The sequence below is a fragment of the Semicossyphus pulcher genome, unplaced genomic scaffold (genome assembly GCF_022749685.1).
Source record: "Semicossyphus pulcher isolate SPU_LCO1_2020_fin unplaced genomic scaffold, fSemPul1.0.p SCAF_37, whole genome shotgun sequence".
Taxonomy (NCBI): Eukaryota; Metazoa; Chordata; class Actinopteri; order Labriformes; family Labridae; genus Semicossyphus; species Semicossyphus pulcher.
The window spans coordinates 672,460-688,127 of NW_027211712.1; the positions used below are offsets into that span (position 1 = coordinate 672,460).

The window sequence follows — 15,668 nt, forward strand, 5'->3', positions numbered from 1 at the left end:
AATTGGTGCTTTCCTTTTGTATCATTTCAGTTTTACAAACAAAAGAGTATCTTCGTGAGAATGACGACAACAGTTAAGAGAATTTAACTTTACTCCAGCCTCTGACTTTCTCTTGAAGTCTGTTAGCTATCTGTCGATTCCTGTACAGCAAACACGTTGAGGACAGAATCATAGGCGTGTATAAAGCGTGTTTAAATAAGCGTGTAACACGTAGGTGGTGAAGAACACGGTTTAATTGAACTTTATGTCACACAGCATGCAGCGTCCTTCACTCTGAAATCTTTCTGACATTCAGACTTTTTACAGTTTTTTCTTTTTTCTGTTTCACCAAAGTTTCCAGATAAATTCATGTTTTACATTCAAATGTTCTCAGGATAAAAGAAACTTATGAGACATGTGACACATGCAGCGACACACGGACACGCAAACACACAGATTTCATGTTTACACACAAACTGATTCTGTTTCAGACAGCTCGACGTCTCCCTCACTTCCTGTTCTGTTCCTTTCAGTGTAAGAGTAACTGTAAGAATCATCATCAGAGAATATTTAGATCTATTACAGACAATCATTCAACATTCCGTAATATAACTTTTATTTTGAAACGTCCCATTTGTCCTAATAGTGTGCTTTATATTTAAACTGAATCAGTTCTTTTTTCAAAGATATACAAGCCTGTTGGATATTTCATTATAGTCATGGAGAGTAACAATTCATGTTCATCCCTCTCTTTGCCACTAAAGATGAAAACTTTAAAGAATAAATAATAAAATCTTTTTTAAATTTATATCAGACACTTTAAACTTTTAAAGAGTTTAAATTTTGAATATCTTTATAAATATTTAATCTCACGTTGGTCCATTCTTAATAAACACCCACACATCCACACACACAAACACGGACTGACAGCCTCAACCAATCAGAGCACAACACACTGACAACAAACATGCTGAGAATCACTGTAGCAACCAAACCATCACAACAGAAGGCAACAACACTCGTCCAAAATATACAACCAGTGAGAGCTCCAACATGGCCCCGTCTTCCTGTTCCTGCATGGACACAACAGGAAACACTGCTCAGGCCACACCCTAGGAGAAGGTGGAGCCTGAGGCAGGAAGCTGACGGTTGGTGGTAATGTGAAGGGGGCGGAGCTTCACTGCATATCTGTGCTTCCAGAAGAGTCTTTAAAAACGGCTCTGTGCTCAGTCAAAGAGGGAGTTGCCATGGAAACTGTCCTGCTTCCTGCTTGGGGGCTCCTCCCTGTGGACGGTCGTGTAAAGATGGAGGGAGAGCGTCAGAGGAAAAAATGAAGCTGCTGCTGATATCATCAGGACTTAATGTTAAGAGGACTATTGAGGTTTAGGGCCTGTGTCCACTAACAGCGTTCTTTGCGCTGGCAGCGCCCACAACCTCAATTTCAGACAACTTCTCATCGGCGCTTACTATTGCTAGGTTACAAAAGTTGTCTGACCGTTAAGTCTATTTTAAATCGCTCTGTATTCTTAATATTTGCTTTTATTCAGGGACATTTTACAAAGAAAACAGAAAAACAATGAAAGTAATCGTGTCCTGGCGTTAACAGCAGCTCTACACCTGGAGATTGTACCCTCAAAAAAACTAAACGATCTGCTTCTCCTCCACCATTGATGTTGACAAAGTTAATGTTGGAAGTCCCGCTCCTTCTTGATTTTGATCGGTCGGTGAGGGAGAAGTAAAATTGACGAGCTCTGCGCTGTTCCAAAAGTTGAACTACTTTCAACTGAGAGCGCAGCGACAAAACACAAGTGACGCCGAGGGCATTTTTGCGATGAGGACTGCATCGGTTTTGTTTAAAAAATAGGTGCTGCCAATGCAAAAAACACCATTAGTGAACACAAGCCCTGATCTGTTGTGGTGATCAGGGTCTCCTGGGGAACAGAACAGGGGCAGCGTCAGAAAGCAGTCAGACAGCTGAGAGTAGATTTAAAGCTGAAAACTATCCAATAGAAAGAGCTCATTTTAAAGTGTAGCTGCTATCAGCTAAAGGATGATACTGTGAGCATGTAGAGAGTCTTCTGAACGTGTTGATGTGCTTTTCATATCTTTAGTGTTTAAAATGTGAACAGAGGAGCAGATTGAAAAAGTGCTCCCAGGTGGCACTCCAGAAACTGCTGGACCCATTTAACATTAGAGCAGATGGGCAGCTGGCCGGCGCTCCTGTTGCTTTGAAGCTCTCTGTGTTAAAACTGTTAATCAGTTTTACTTTATGATCACATGAGGAACACAACACAAGTTTTTCTACAGTTTGAGGGTAAAATTATGTGTGTGCAGGAAAAACTGTGGACTGCAGATCAAAATATTTGAAAGATATTTACTATTTTTTAAAGCTGCTCTGTCACATTCACTCTGTCACCAACATTCTGCCCAACACACACTCATTATAACAAAGTCATCATTCCTCTGTCATATCAACATGTCTGTTTGCTTTAAACCAGCCTAGTCATGATCATAGACTGTATATAAGTGATCATAGCAGCTGTGATGTCACCCGTTGGTTTCAAGCTTCCACTTTGACAGTTTTGCTGTCGCCATCTTGGTTTTTTGAGCCAGACAGAAGTGACCATATTTAAGGTTGGATACAGAGCGTTGCCACTGTTTTCTGGTTGACAGGTCACCATGGTAGTGATCATTTATTCATTAATTTATCAATTACTGATTTTAAACTTTGAACCGAATTTTAATCTTTGACCAGCCCTGGTGTGACTCATCTTTCATGGGGCTACACGAGGGGGCCATCTTGCACCTTTGACTGTGTACTTACTGATTGTCTCTGACAGACTCCTGATTGCCGGCCTGTGGCCTGTGTAGACTGTAAAAACTGAACTGCCCCGCCCTAAAGCGTCCCCTGCTTTGACTTTAAATGGGAGTGTACTATTTGCTTGTTTTCTGTAAAGTGCTGTTTAATACTGTTATTAATGTGATAAATGTCTGTGTCCCTCTCTGGTGGCACCTTTGGGTTCATCCTGCAGATTTCAGTGATAACACAAATAACGTGACTGTTCCTTTAAGAGAAAACCGTCCACAGTGATGAGCCCCTGAATCTGAGCCCCCGAATCTGACCTCCATCATCGAAACTTTCTTTCAACTCTGACCTTTCATCACATGAAGCCACAGAGATGCATATTAACCCTTTCCTCTCTGCTGTCCAGGTTCTGATAGTGAGCAGTTTGAAAATAAGGCTTTTATTTTGAAAGGTAAGAGACTAATCCTTGTACCGCCGTCCCTGCAGACTCTTATAATAGTTATCCTGTTCAGTCTGGTTTCGGATCTCTCGATCCAACAGAACCAGCGCAGTCTTGCGTCTCATGGCCATCTCCCTGCGCTGAGCGTCTGCTGACATCTCTGGGTGAGCGGGGGGCAGGGCCAGGTCAGGATCGATAACGGCGCGTGGGGAGGCAGATCGGTGAGGCCGGAAGCTACTGCCACGGGCAGCAGAGTCTCCCCGCGTCAGGCTGTTGAGGTCATACGTGTCTCGCGGGTCGCCACTGTTGGGCGCCCCCGCCCACTCCCAAGGGCTTCCATTACCTGCAAGGGGCGGGGCTTGAGGGGGGGGTGGGGCTTGGACGACAGGATGATGAGGGGCATGAGCATCCACTGTGATGATACCGGACCCCTCCCGCTGGGGTTCGGAGGGGTGGCGATAGTGCGGGGAGTCGGTGGTGGAGGAGGTGCCGGAGCAGGTGGAGGTGGTCTCGGAGGATTTCTCCCCCGAGGAGGAGGAGGGGAGGAGGCCCTGCTGCTTTGACATGGCGATTACCTGCATGAGTCGAGGCTGGTTTGCGGCGCTGCGGGCCGACCCCTCCCCACTCGTCTTCTCTCGGATGGCGAGCCACTTGGCCCGGGTCAGGGCGCTCTTCGGGGACACGGGCGGAGGTCCAGCTTCAGGGATCTGCGGTGGTCGGGGAGTTGCCACGGCTTTGGCTCCGCCTGGAGGTGGGGTGGGGTTTCGACTACATGGTGCCCTCCCAGACTGCACTGGGTGCTGGTAGACGTGGACCTGGGACCCCCCCTCGTCTGTCCCCACTGAGCCCCCATCGGAGCCGTCCTCACTGGCCTCGCGCTCCGCCTCGTCTCGGACGCTCAGGCCCCTCATCTCCATCGACTTCTGCTTCCACTCCGACACCAGCTGCTGTGACCGCATTGGGTCCACGGGGACTTGCACCGCCTTCAGTCGCCGCTGCACCGGCTGCACCGGGTCCTCGGGCCCCTGGTTGGCCCCAAGCACCCCATTAGCGCTCATGCTAGCTCTGGGCAGCGTGTTGCTGAAGGTTAGCATGGTCTCCTTGCCCATGGGGCTGCGGGGGGCCAGCAGCTCCACGTCCACGCTTGCCCTCTTCAGGCTCCCCATGGAGTCCTTCTCCCGTTGCAGGGGCCCCAGGGCCTCCAGCCGGTCCAGGGGGGCCGGGGCCACCGCAATCTCGTCGTTACTCTCTGAGGCGGAGGCGGGGCCTTTGTTGTACACGGACTCGTGTCCTCGCTCCGTCAGTGCTCGCAGAGGGTCCTCCTTCAGGGGCGGGGGAGGCGGGGCCACAGTGATGTCATCAGAAGACTTGAAGTTGGCGACAGCGTGAAAAGCCTGAAGAAGAAAAAACACTTCAAATGTGAAAATGTCTAAAAATAAACACAAGCTCGAAGTTCAGACTGATTCTGTTCGTTTGTTCTTTTTATGTCGCCGTCTGATCCTCAAAGATTCACCTAGACAGACAGACAGGCAGGCAGAGAGACAGACAGGGAGGCAGAGAGACAAACAGGCAGGCAGGCAGACAGAGAGACAGACAGGGAGGCAGAGAGACAGACAGGCAGGCAGGCAGACAGAGAGACAGACAGGCAGGCAGGCAGACAGAGGGACAGACAGAGAGACAGACAGGGAGGCAGAGGGACAGGCAGGCAGGCAGACAGACATACAGACAGACAGACAGACAGACAGACAGACAGACAGACAGACAGACAGACAGACAGGCAGGCAGGCAAGCAGACAGAGAGACAGACAGTCAGACAGACAGGCAGGCAGAGGGACAGACAGAGAGACAGACAGGGAGGCAGAGAGACAGACAGAGTTGAGTGGGTATAAGGAGGCCTGTCAGAGGTTTGTAGGCGTGGTCCGAGGCGTGGTCCTGCTCCTGAACCGAAGTTGTTACATTAACTTCATTTATTTTACAAACTGAGTTTATGTGAAAAAGTTATTTCAAACTGTGTTGATTTTGATAAATAATAATAATAATAATAATAATAATAATAATTTAATAATGATCCTTTTTTACATCTTGTCGTGAACTTTACGTCTGTTTCCTCTGAGGCTGACAAACAGTCATGCTGTAGCTCGTGTGGGTGGCTCTGCAGCAGGTTGAGTCCTGCTTCCTCCTCCCTCTGCACCGACATTTACCTTCTGGTTAATACTGATGCTGTCGTCATGGCAACAGAAACACAAGGAGGTGTCCGTGACAACAGCAGGATGGTGTGAGCATTTGTGCCCACAGGACAAAGTGAGGCTTTATATATCATATTATCCACAGACAGACAGCTATGACAGCTCTGATTGCTTCAGGTGAACTAGACGACAGCAGGTGTGTTGGTATGGGATCTCACCAGGTAGGCGGCGATGAAGGCTCCAATCAGGAAGCCCACATACACGTCGATGGGGTGACTGCGGTGCTGCGTGATCTGAGTCAGACCCGTCAACCCCGCCGCCATTGCAAATGCAAACACCAGGACGGGCTTCAGCAGCTTCGTGCTGTCAGAGATGGTGGAGTTAAAGTACATCTGAAACACACCATCAACACCTCAATATCATTATACATATACATATATACTGTATATTTATATGTATATTCAAGCTGGACTGACACTTACGGACACATAGACGGCAGCGAAGGCCGACAGAGTTGCATGCTGGGAAGGGAATGTTTTCCTGTGGCAGCAGAAGAAAAACAGAAACTGATAAATAAGCAATCGTTCACCTTTAACTCCACACGAACAGGAAGCAGTAGGTGACCCACCTGGCGGCCATGATGGCGTGCTGGTCGTGACCTGAGCAGATGTCTTTTGTGATGTAGGCGTTCCTGTCACATGACACGCCAGCCTGCGTGTAGTTCGGCTTACAGACGGTCAGGAAGAAGGGAGCGTGGTAACCTGTCGACAGCTGGATGATGTCAGTGAGCAGAGCCGTCGCACACAGCCCGAACACGTGCACACCTGAGAGACAGACAGGTAAGAGAGAGACAGGTTTATACAACCAACAAACATGTAAAGATAGAAAGGTGTAAAGATTTTGTTTCAGGTGTTGGTGTCGTACCTACGAAGCGCACTGTCCTCCTCAGGAAGGAATTGAAGTTGCAGCCTCCGGCGTTGATGCTTCCCTCTGGTCTGCGGAGCTTCAGTCTGGACTGCAGGCAGTAAACCAGACCCTCCACCAGCATGATCTGATCATGAGAACAAACACAAAACAAACGCACCCTCAGAGTCCTGCACACAAACAAACGAAACTTTCTGCTACTTAATTCAGACAAACTGAAGTTATTGTGCTCGGCCCAAAACACCTCAGAGATTCTTTCTCTAATGATATAGCTGCCCTAGATGGCATCAGCCTGGCATCCAGCACTACTGTTAGGAATCTGGGAGTTCTGTTTGATCAGGATATGTCCTTCATCTCCCACATAAAACAAATATCAAGGACAGCCTTCTTTCACCTTCGCAACAAACATCAGACACATCTTGTCTCAACACGATGCAGAAAAACTCGTCCATGCATTCGTTACTTCCAGGTTGGATTATTGTAACTCGTTACTATCAGGCTGCCCTAATAAGTCACTAAAAACTCTGCAGCTGGTACAAAATGCTGCAGCACGTGTGCTGACAAGAACTAGGAAGAGAGATCACATCTCTCCTGTATTAGCCTCTCTGCACTGGCTTCCTGTAAAATCTAGAATAGAATTTAAAATCCTTCTTCTTACTTACAAAGCTCTTAATGGTCAGGCACCATCATATCTTAAAGAGCTCATAGTGCCATATTACCCCTCGAGAACATTGCGCTCCCAGGATGCAGGCCTGCTTGTGGTACCTAAAGTCTCTAAGAGTAGTGTTGGAGGTAGAGCCTTCAATGATCAGGCCTCCCTGTGTGTGTGTGTGTGTGTGTGTGGGTTTGTGTGTGTGCGTGTGGGTATGTGTGTGTGGGTGTATGTGCGTGTGTGTGTGTGTGTGTGTGTGTGCGTTTGCGTGTTACCGAGGCAGCCGGCCCGGCGAAGGCGAGGCTGAGCAGCATCAGCAGGGGGATCAGCTCGTCTCCTCCGTCCACGTACGGCATGCTGAGCTCTCGGTCATGGCAGCGGAAACCCACCTGAGCCGGCTGCACCACGTCGGTCAGCTCCAGGAAGTACAGAGACACCATAGAAGAAGCCACGATGGGCAGCTACACACAGAGACACCACAGAAGAAGAAATGATGGGCAGTTAAATACATATGTACCATGTACTAACCTGTGATGGAAAAGTGTTTCCTGAAGCTGATGTTCATGTGAACCTGCAGGGGAGCGCTCCTCCTGAGTTTGTTTGTCCTTCATGAAGAGACTTTTTCAAACCGGAGATTCTCACCTTCAGAGCAGCGACATGTTTAACAGCGTGGATCTTCTCAGGTGTTTTACTGACGCCTTTATAGACTGTGTGTGAAAGTGATCAGTCAGCCATGTTGACAGTGTCAGCGCAGAAACACACATACACGAAAACACCGCACCTCTCTGCGAGGTGTTCAGGTGTTTCAAGATTTAACAACTTCAAACTTTAAAATCCAGTTAACTCTGATTCCTCTGTGACCTTCAACTCACAGACAGCAGGTCGTGTGACCGTGTGATCATGTGACCATCAGAGGGTTCTCACCTCCACCCATACATCAATTATCTTCCTCTTATCCAGGGTCGAGTCGCAGTGGCAGCAGGCCAAGCGAGGTGACCAAGGCGTCCCTCTGCTCAGCAACATTTCCCAGATCCTTTTGGGGGATTCCGAGGCGTTCAGTCCAGACAAGATATAAAAATCCCATCAGTGAGCTCTGGGTCTACCCCGGGGTCTCCTACTAATTGGCCTTGCCCGGAAAACCTCCAAAGGGAGGCGCCCAGGAGGCATCCTGATCAGTTGCCCAAACCACCTCAACTGGCCCCTTTCGAAGGAGTAGCGGCTGTAATTTGAGCTCCCTCCAGATCTCCGAGCTATCACCCTTTCACCCTCTCTCTAAGGCTGACACCCTGCAGAGGAAACTCATTTCAGCCCCTTGCATCCTCGATATCATTCTTACAGTCACTACCCAAAGCTCATGACACCAGGTGAGGGTTGGAATGTAGATCAGCAGGTAAATGGACAGCTTTGCCTTTAGATGGTCACATTACTGCTGATGCAGCACCAAACCATCTGTCAATCTCACGATCCATTTTAACCTCACTGTGAAGACCCTGAGATACCCTGACCCTGAGATACTTAAACTCCTTCGCTTGAGGCAGAGACTCACTCCCCACCCGGAGGGAGCAATCCACCGTTTTCTGGCAGAGAACCACGGCCTCAGACTTGGAGGTGCTGACTCTCATCCCAACCTTCTGCAAAAAGCAGAAATGCAATCCCCAAACTGAAAACCGCCCTCCCCCTGGCTGCACCTTGAGATCCTGTCCACGAAAATTATGAAAACAGAATCGGTGACAAGGAACAACCCTGGCGGAGGCCAACACGCACCGGGATCGTGTCTGACTTTGTGCCGAGGATGTGGACACAGCTCTCATTCTCTGCGCAGTACCCCCCACAGGACCCCCTGGGGGACATTACTGTCGGCCTTCTCCAAGTCCACAAAACACTTAAGACTGGATGAGTCAACTCCCATGACCCCCCAAGCAGCCCTGCAAGGGTAAAGAGTTGGTCCACTGTCCCACGGCCGGATCAGAATCCACTTCGTTCCTCGTGTATCCGAGGTTCGCCGACTGCCCAGGGCCTCTTTTCAGCACCCTGGAATAAACTTTACCCGGGAGGCTGAGAAGTGATATACCCCGATAGTTGGAGCACACCCTCCGGTCCCCCTTTTTTAAAAATGGGAACCACCACCCCGGTCTGCCTCTCCACAGGTACTGTCCCAGATCCAGTTCTGTCAACAGTCACAGCTCTTGTCAGTCAGATTTATCTCACCCTAACCTCAGACACACACACTCACACACACTGTACTGCTTTCCTCCATGCTGCTTGCTCTCCTCTTAGATGACCTGTTACAGTGAACACAAACCAACATCAGCTGTCAGGTTCAAACTACTCACCTCCACAAAGTAGAAACATGGCAGCAGAGTCAGACTGTCCTTTGGAGGTTTCTTCTTCATCTTCTCCGACGAGTTTATCATCATCCTAAACCACCTGCACACACACACACACACACACACACACACACACACACACACACACTTTTTAACAATTTATTTATGTCCACATACAGAACAGCCGTACAGAGACACACATATTAAGAGGTGCAGTGAAGTAGGCTACATTAACAGGATCACGGACCAATGGCAGAGGTCTGCACAGACACATCATCATCCTCGTAGTAAGTAGCAACGTCTCTTCGTCTTTTGGGCATGCCAAGTTGTTGAAGCCTTTTTACAGCCAACCTGAGTGTGTCCTCGGCTGCCAAAGGTCAAAACAGTCCACTCCTACAGCCCAGCTCGGAGATGGTATTCAGAAGCGGCTGGTATTTCATTATCTTGGTCATAAAGGCTTCCTCCAGGCTAGGGTCAAATGTTCAGGAGACTTCTAGAACAAACACTTCATTTACCACAACAACATCTGGCATATTGTCACACAGGTGAGAAAAATACCTTTACTTTTACAGAGAAGAAACACTGTTTGACGCAGGAATGCATGTCCATCCTCACTGAGGGTGAAAAACATTTTGATATGTCCTTTACTATGAGGTCCAGTATTCTGTCATGACGTGCTGTGTACAAGATGTGTGACATTCAGTTCCAGGGATCTGTTCTGTGCTGGGATGCAAACAATGAGGAACACGAGCCGTGCGACCCCAGAGAGGAAGGTGGAGTCTGGTAGGACGGACGTGCAGTCTGGATCTGACTGTGAATGTGACGATGTCCTCACTGAGCGATCAGAGAGGGAACACACCACCATTCCATCCAGTCCAGTGATGTTGTTGTTGATGACAATCCATCAGAGTTCACCGAGCACCTGTAGGTGCGAGCAGGTGATTATGTGCACGTGTGCCTTGACAGAGATGACGGGTCATTTATAATGTCCTCTGAAACCCTCACAGTCTCAGAGTCAGCCCCCCACCGGTTTGGTGCCTTGCTCAAAGGCCCCTCTCAGCTCTCTGGAATTGAACCAGTGACCCCGCCCCCCTTCATCATCTGTGACCACGTGACACATCATCACATCACACCTGAACAGCACACACCTCTGCTGCTGCCAATTAACAACCGACCGATCAGAGCGCAGATACACACGCGCGCGCACACACACACACACACACACACACTGCTGCTGAAGGACTGCAGTAACAACACGCGGGCGCGCACACACACACACACACATACACACACACACACACACACTGCAGCCAGGAGCTGTGTGGACCGGATGTTCCGGGAACGTTCCAGGTCTGTTCGCCGTTTTATTGTCTCTGCTGCAGCTTCAGCTGAACAATGAGTCAGAAGAACGCAGAACACACACGCACACCCACACGTGCGCGCACACTTAACTGAACACATACACTCACTACACGTAGCTACACACGCGTGCACGTGCATACGCTGAAAACCAACAGACTGATTCGGTCTAACCTCAGACCATCGATCCGCTCTGATACACGTCACGTTTCCTCCTCCTGCAGCAGAACCGGAGCCGGAACACCGGACACACCTGCCTGCTGTCCCGGGTCACAGCGGTCCCGGTTCTGGTTCCGTTTACCCCGGTTTGAGCTCCGTGCTGCGAAATAAACGCAGCGCTGCGACCGAATACTGCTTCCTGGCGGATCTGCTGCTGCTGTACGGTGTGTGTGTGTGTGTGTGTGTGTGTGTGTGTTAGAGAGGGAGTGTGGTGAAACATGGAGGTGTTAGAGCTCGTGTCTGAGCTGTATGACGGGTGATCAGTGCCTCCTGTTTCTCACTGCTGAATCTTTAAAGCTGCATTGTTTGTCCACCATCATCATCCCTCATTCAACTCAACCTAACTTTATTGATATAGCACCTAACACACAACACAGTTGATCCAAAGTGCTTCACATTAAAAACAAAAACAGAAGAGCAGAAAAAGCACAAAACATCGAAGAAGAGCAGATCGAGTGACATTAATAACTTAAAAACAAACTTAAAATTATAGTTATTACCACCACTAATAATGATGAAAATAACAACAACAACAAAAACGGTAATAAGAATGATAACATGATAATAATGACCTACAGAGCAATACAGAGCGTACCTGGGATAGATAAGTTAGGGACAGTTGAAAGCTAACGAGTAAAGGTGGGTTTTAAGATTAGTCCTGAAAATGTATTTGGGGAGAATCTGATGGAGGAAGAGAAGTCCACAGTTTTGGAGCTGCGACGGAGAAAGCCCTGTCCCCATCACACTTAGTCAGAGAGCGTGGGACAGACAGACAATCATGGAGATAGGAGTTCTGTAATGTATGAAGGAGTAAGACCATTCAACACTTTGAAGACCAACTGCTCGTTTTAATTATATTAAGCATTAAATTATAGGGGCTGGCTCACCTGAGGTGGATCCTGCTGGCTGTCTGCTAGACGTCAACACAGACACACAGTCACTGAGCTTACCTTCACCTGTTTGTGTTGTTGGAGCCTTTAGAGGACAAATAATCTCTCTGTGGGATTTATGGAACTTTATGTCTGTGCAAGAAGTCTGAGCTCCAGCTTTAAGTAAGTTAAATGCTAGTGTTTGTTAAATCTGGCCTCCTGTTAGGACCACAGAAGCTGAAGACGGACACGGAAAGCAGTTCAAAGGTGTTTAATTAATAGTGCAGGCAAAATTACCCAACAAAAAAGTAAAAAGTCCAAAAAGGGCTAGACCAAAATGAACCAGGTGGCGGTGGCCGGAGGCTGGCTGACCACTGAAGCAGGTGAGTCAGAAGTCTGACGAGGCTGCAGGGCGCACACACTAAAAAAACACAAAAGAAAAAGCTGTTAGCTACAGCAATTACAAGGCCAAAGGCTAAAGCTACAGGTGGCAGGGAGAAAACACAGCCTGGAAAAAACACTGAAGAACACTAGAGGCAAAAAGTACATGCATCAGCACTACCGAACGAAACAGAATTTTCTGGCAGAGTCTTGACCAGTCTTTATGGAGTAGGTGATCGCTGGAAGATTGAGAACTGGTGCCTCTGCTGCAGCTCCAGAGGAGAGTGAGTCAGCCACGCCTCCTGACACACACACTGGAAAAAGGTAACACAAAGAGGAGGGGGAAGAGGAGAGAGAAAAACAGAGCCACAAGAAAGAACAGAAACAACACAAGAAAACTTCAGACCCTAACAGTGTTATTGTAATGATATATTGTTAGCACTAAGTAGCAGGTATACTGTGCTCGCTTTAGCTGCTTGTTAGCCTGTTCAGTGTTTAGCAAACATTTATTGAATTGTCGGCCAGTAAACGGGAGTCAGGAGTTTAAGAGATTACAGCGGACTGCAGTGATGAGAAGATCGGTTATTTTACGTTTCCTGTTACGTGTCGGCTCACCGCTCTCTCACCGGGCGAGCGAGCTCATGTCTGCTACTTCTTTAGTCTGATAACTAAACACCTGCAGTCAGTCACCGTCAGAATCTCCTCCTGGCAAAGTAAAACTCGCTCATTAATTATTTATACAGTCTATGTGTCATGAGTTATTCTAGTTTAGTTATGTTTCTGATTTGTATTTCAGGGTTCAGATAACGTTTGCTGTTAGGGTTAGCTTGACACTTTGTCTCTTGCTGTAATGAGTTCTCATTGTTTAGTTTGGTATTTAGTTTATTCTGTGTTCTTGTCACGATTTAGTCTTGTTTAGTTAGTTTTTAATTTGTGTTTCACTGATTAGATCATTTCCTGTTTTACTTTGTCACAGTGTGTGTGTCCGAAACCGCTTACTATCATACTATCAGACTAATCAGACTAACCGTGACGTTAAATTGAGTATGTCATGCGTTCTCATCTCATAGTATGCAATTTTGTGTATGTGAGAAATGCCCGGATGTTTGAGTATGAGACGGGAGCTCACTGGTTGTACTCAACTGCCCCAAAATGCATTGCGGCTATTCAGCTTCTACTATGGCGGAGATGAAACCGGAGATCAGAGCGGACATACGTAAACGATTGACTCACGTGATACGGAGAAGACGGCTCTGAGTATGATGCCACCGGTTAGTCAGGATAGGAGGCAGGATGCAGTACATACTGTTTGAGTATGTAGTAGGCAGTACGTTAGTATGTGCTTTCGGACACAGCCCTTGTCTCTCGTGTTGGTCCACTTCCTGCCTTTGTGTTTCCGCCTGTTTGATTATGTGACCTGCCCTGAGTGTTTTCACCTGCCCCTTGATTGTCTCACCTGTGTCTGATTAGCCTCAACTCCTAGTCTATTTAGTCTTTGTGCTCCCCTGTCTCGTGGCTGGTTCATTGTCATGTTACCTGTGGACTTTCCTGCGATACCCTCGTCTTTTGTGGATTTTCCTGTTTCCTTGTGGCTCCCTGTTGTTGCTCCTGTGCGTTTCCGGTTCTTCCTTTGGATTATTCTTTTACGTAGACTGTAAGATTGTTCTACCATTTGGTTTTCTGTTTTGTCTTTTGTTGGATTTAAGATTTAGTTTTTGCATTTAGTTAATGAAACTCTTTACCATTGTCTGCACCTGGGTCCTTCACCTTTTTGTTTAAAACTTAAACCATGTCTAAAAGTCATATAGCTTATAACCGCTAGCTATGCTGAGGAGCATATAGCTTAGCTTCATAACCGTAGCTGGCTGATTCATGCGGCCCGCCCATCGAGCTCAGCCATAGGCTTCAGCTCGTTTGCGCTCCGCCTCTTTGCCCATCTCTGGATTAACTGGCTCTGGCAATTCCAATATGGCGACCCCCAGCGGTGGTGCAGTTCGGGCTTCAAAACGCTTCTTCAGAAACCAATGGGTGACGTCACTGAGACTACGTCCATTATTTATACAGTCTATGGTTGTGACAGAGGGGGCCAATGGACCAGGATGATGTGTCAGGTCCGGAGTTTTTGTCTGTACTTCCTGTTTTATTCTGTTAATCTCCCCACTTCCTGTTTGCATTCATTTGAGGTTTCTTTACTCCCTGTGTGTGTGATTGCTTATTGTTTTCACCTATGTCTCGTTGTCTCCTCCCCTCTTGTGTATATTAGCCTGTCTTCCCCAGTGTGTCTTTGTCAGATTGTCTGCATCCTTGTGAGTAGTTTTCCGGCGTTATTTCGTCGTGTTAGTTTCTCAGTGTATGATCAGTTTTCCTCGTGTTCTCCTTTTGCCCAGTGATTTTGTACTTCTGCCTGTCTAGTTTGCTACCTTGGTTTTGACTTTTGCCTGTTTTTTGGACTACGACTTTGCCTGCCGATTTTGTTCTGCTGCCATTGACTGATCTCCCGTGTACCGAACTCTGCAAATAAACGGTCAAACGAATCTGCTCTGCCTCAGGTCTGCTCTATGGGTCTTGTTGTCTGTCTGAACGTGACATGAGGGGAGATAGTGTTGGTTTAATGATCTGCTCCAAATAGAATAACTTAATTAGTAGCCATCCAGGACTTGATATCATGAAGGCAGTTATTGAGGTTGGTGAGTTTGTTGTAGTTCAGGTACCAGGTTCAAGGGGGATGTAGATCTGTGTGTCGTCCGCATAACAGTGAAATTAAATGTTATGTTTTTGGATGATGTGACCTAGCGGAAGCAAGTAGATAGAGAAGAGGATTGGATCCAGTATGGAACCCTGGGGGACACCACATGAGATGGGGGCTGAGGAGGAAGAGGAGTTACTGATAGAGACATTGAAAGATCTGTAGGATAAATGTGAGGAAAACCAGTAAAATGATGATCCAGACACTCCTGCCCATTTGTGTAATCTGTGAATGAGAATAGAATGGTCTACTGTGTCGAAGGCTGAAGTAAGATCTAAGAGAAGGAGGATTGAGCAGTTCCTGAGTCAACAACTACAAGGAGGTCAATTGTGATTTTCAGAAGTGCAGACTCAGTGCTGTGGAGAGAAATGATAGTTCAGATATGGGTCTGTAATTACTGATGTCTGAGGGATCTAGATTTATTTTCTCTAAGACTGGCCGGACAACTGCATGTTTGAAAGACTGTGGAACATGCCTGGTTTCCAGGGAGCTGTTGATAATTGTCAAAACACTGGGACTAATGGAAGAGGTGATGGAGTCTAACACAAGAAAAAGTACTCTGGGATGATGATAGTTTTTGTCTATAACATCAGACAGGTATTGAGCTTTTGCAATTTTGACGGCCAGCTGGTATTTATCCAAGAGATCTGTCAGGATGTGAAGTGATATCTGCCATCGATCACAAAAGCCAAGGATTCAGAAGACGGGGCCTGTAGAAATACTGGTGCACTTGAGGGCATTTTTGTGGATGACAGCAACCCCACCACCTCGTGCATGTAAC

General features: G+C 47.5%; 1 protein-coding gene across 1 annotated transcript; it reads right to left on the bottom strand.

The window, feature by feature from the left end:
* Window positions 1-215: 215 nt before the first annotated feature.
* plppr3b (phospholipid phosphatase related 3b) lies at window positions 216-11,008 on the bottom strand. The gene is made up of 8 exons (XM_069679228.1): window positions 10,847-11,008; window positions 9,320-9,413; window positions 7,262-7,447; window positions 6,335-6,461; window positions 6,039-6,234; window positions 5,893-5,950; window positions 5,629-5,802; window positions 216-4,618 (listed from the first exon to the last, which is right to left on the bottom strand). The coding sequence occupies exons 2-8, from the start codon at window positions 9,401-9,403 to the stop codon at window positions 3,245-3,247; spliced, it is 2,199 nt and encodes a 732-aa protein (XP_069535329.1). The 5' UTR covers window positions 9,404-9,413; window positions 10,847-11,008; the 3' UTR covers window positions 216-3,244.
* Between the last annotated feature and the right edge of the window lie 4,660 nt (window positions 11,009-15,668).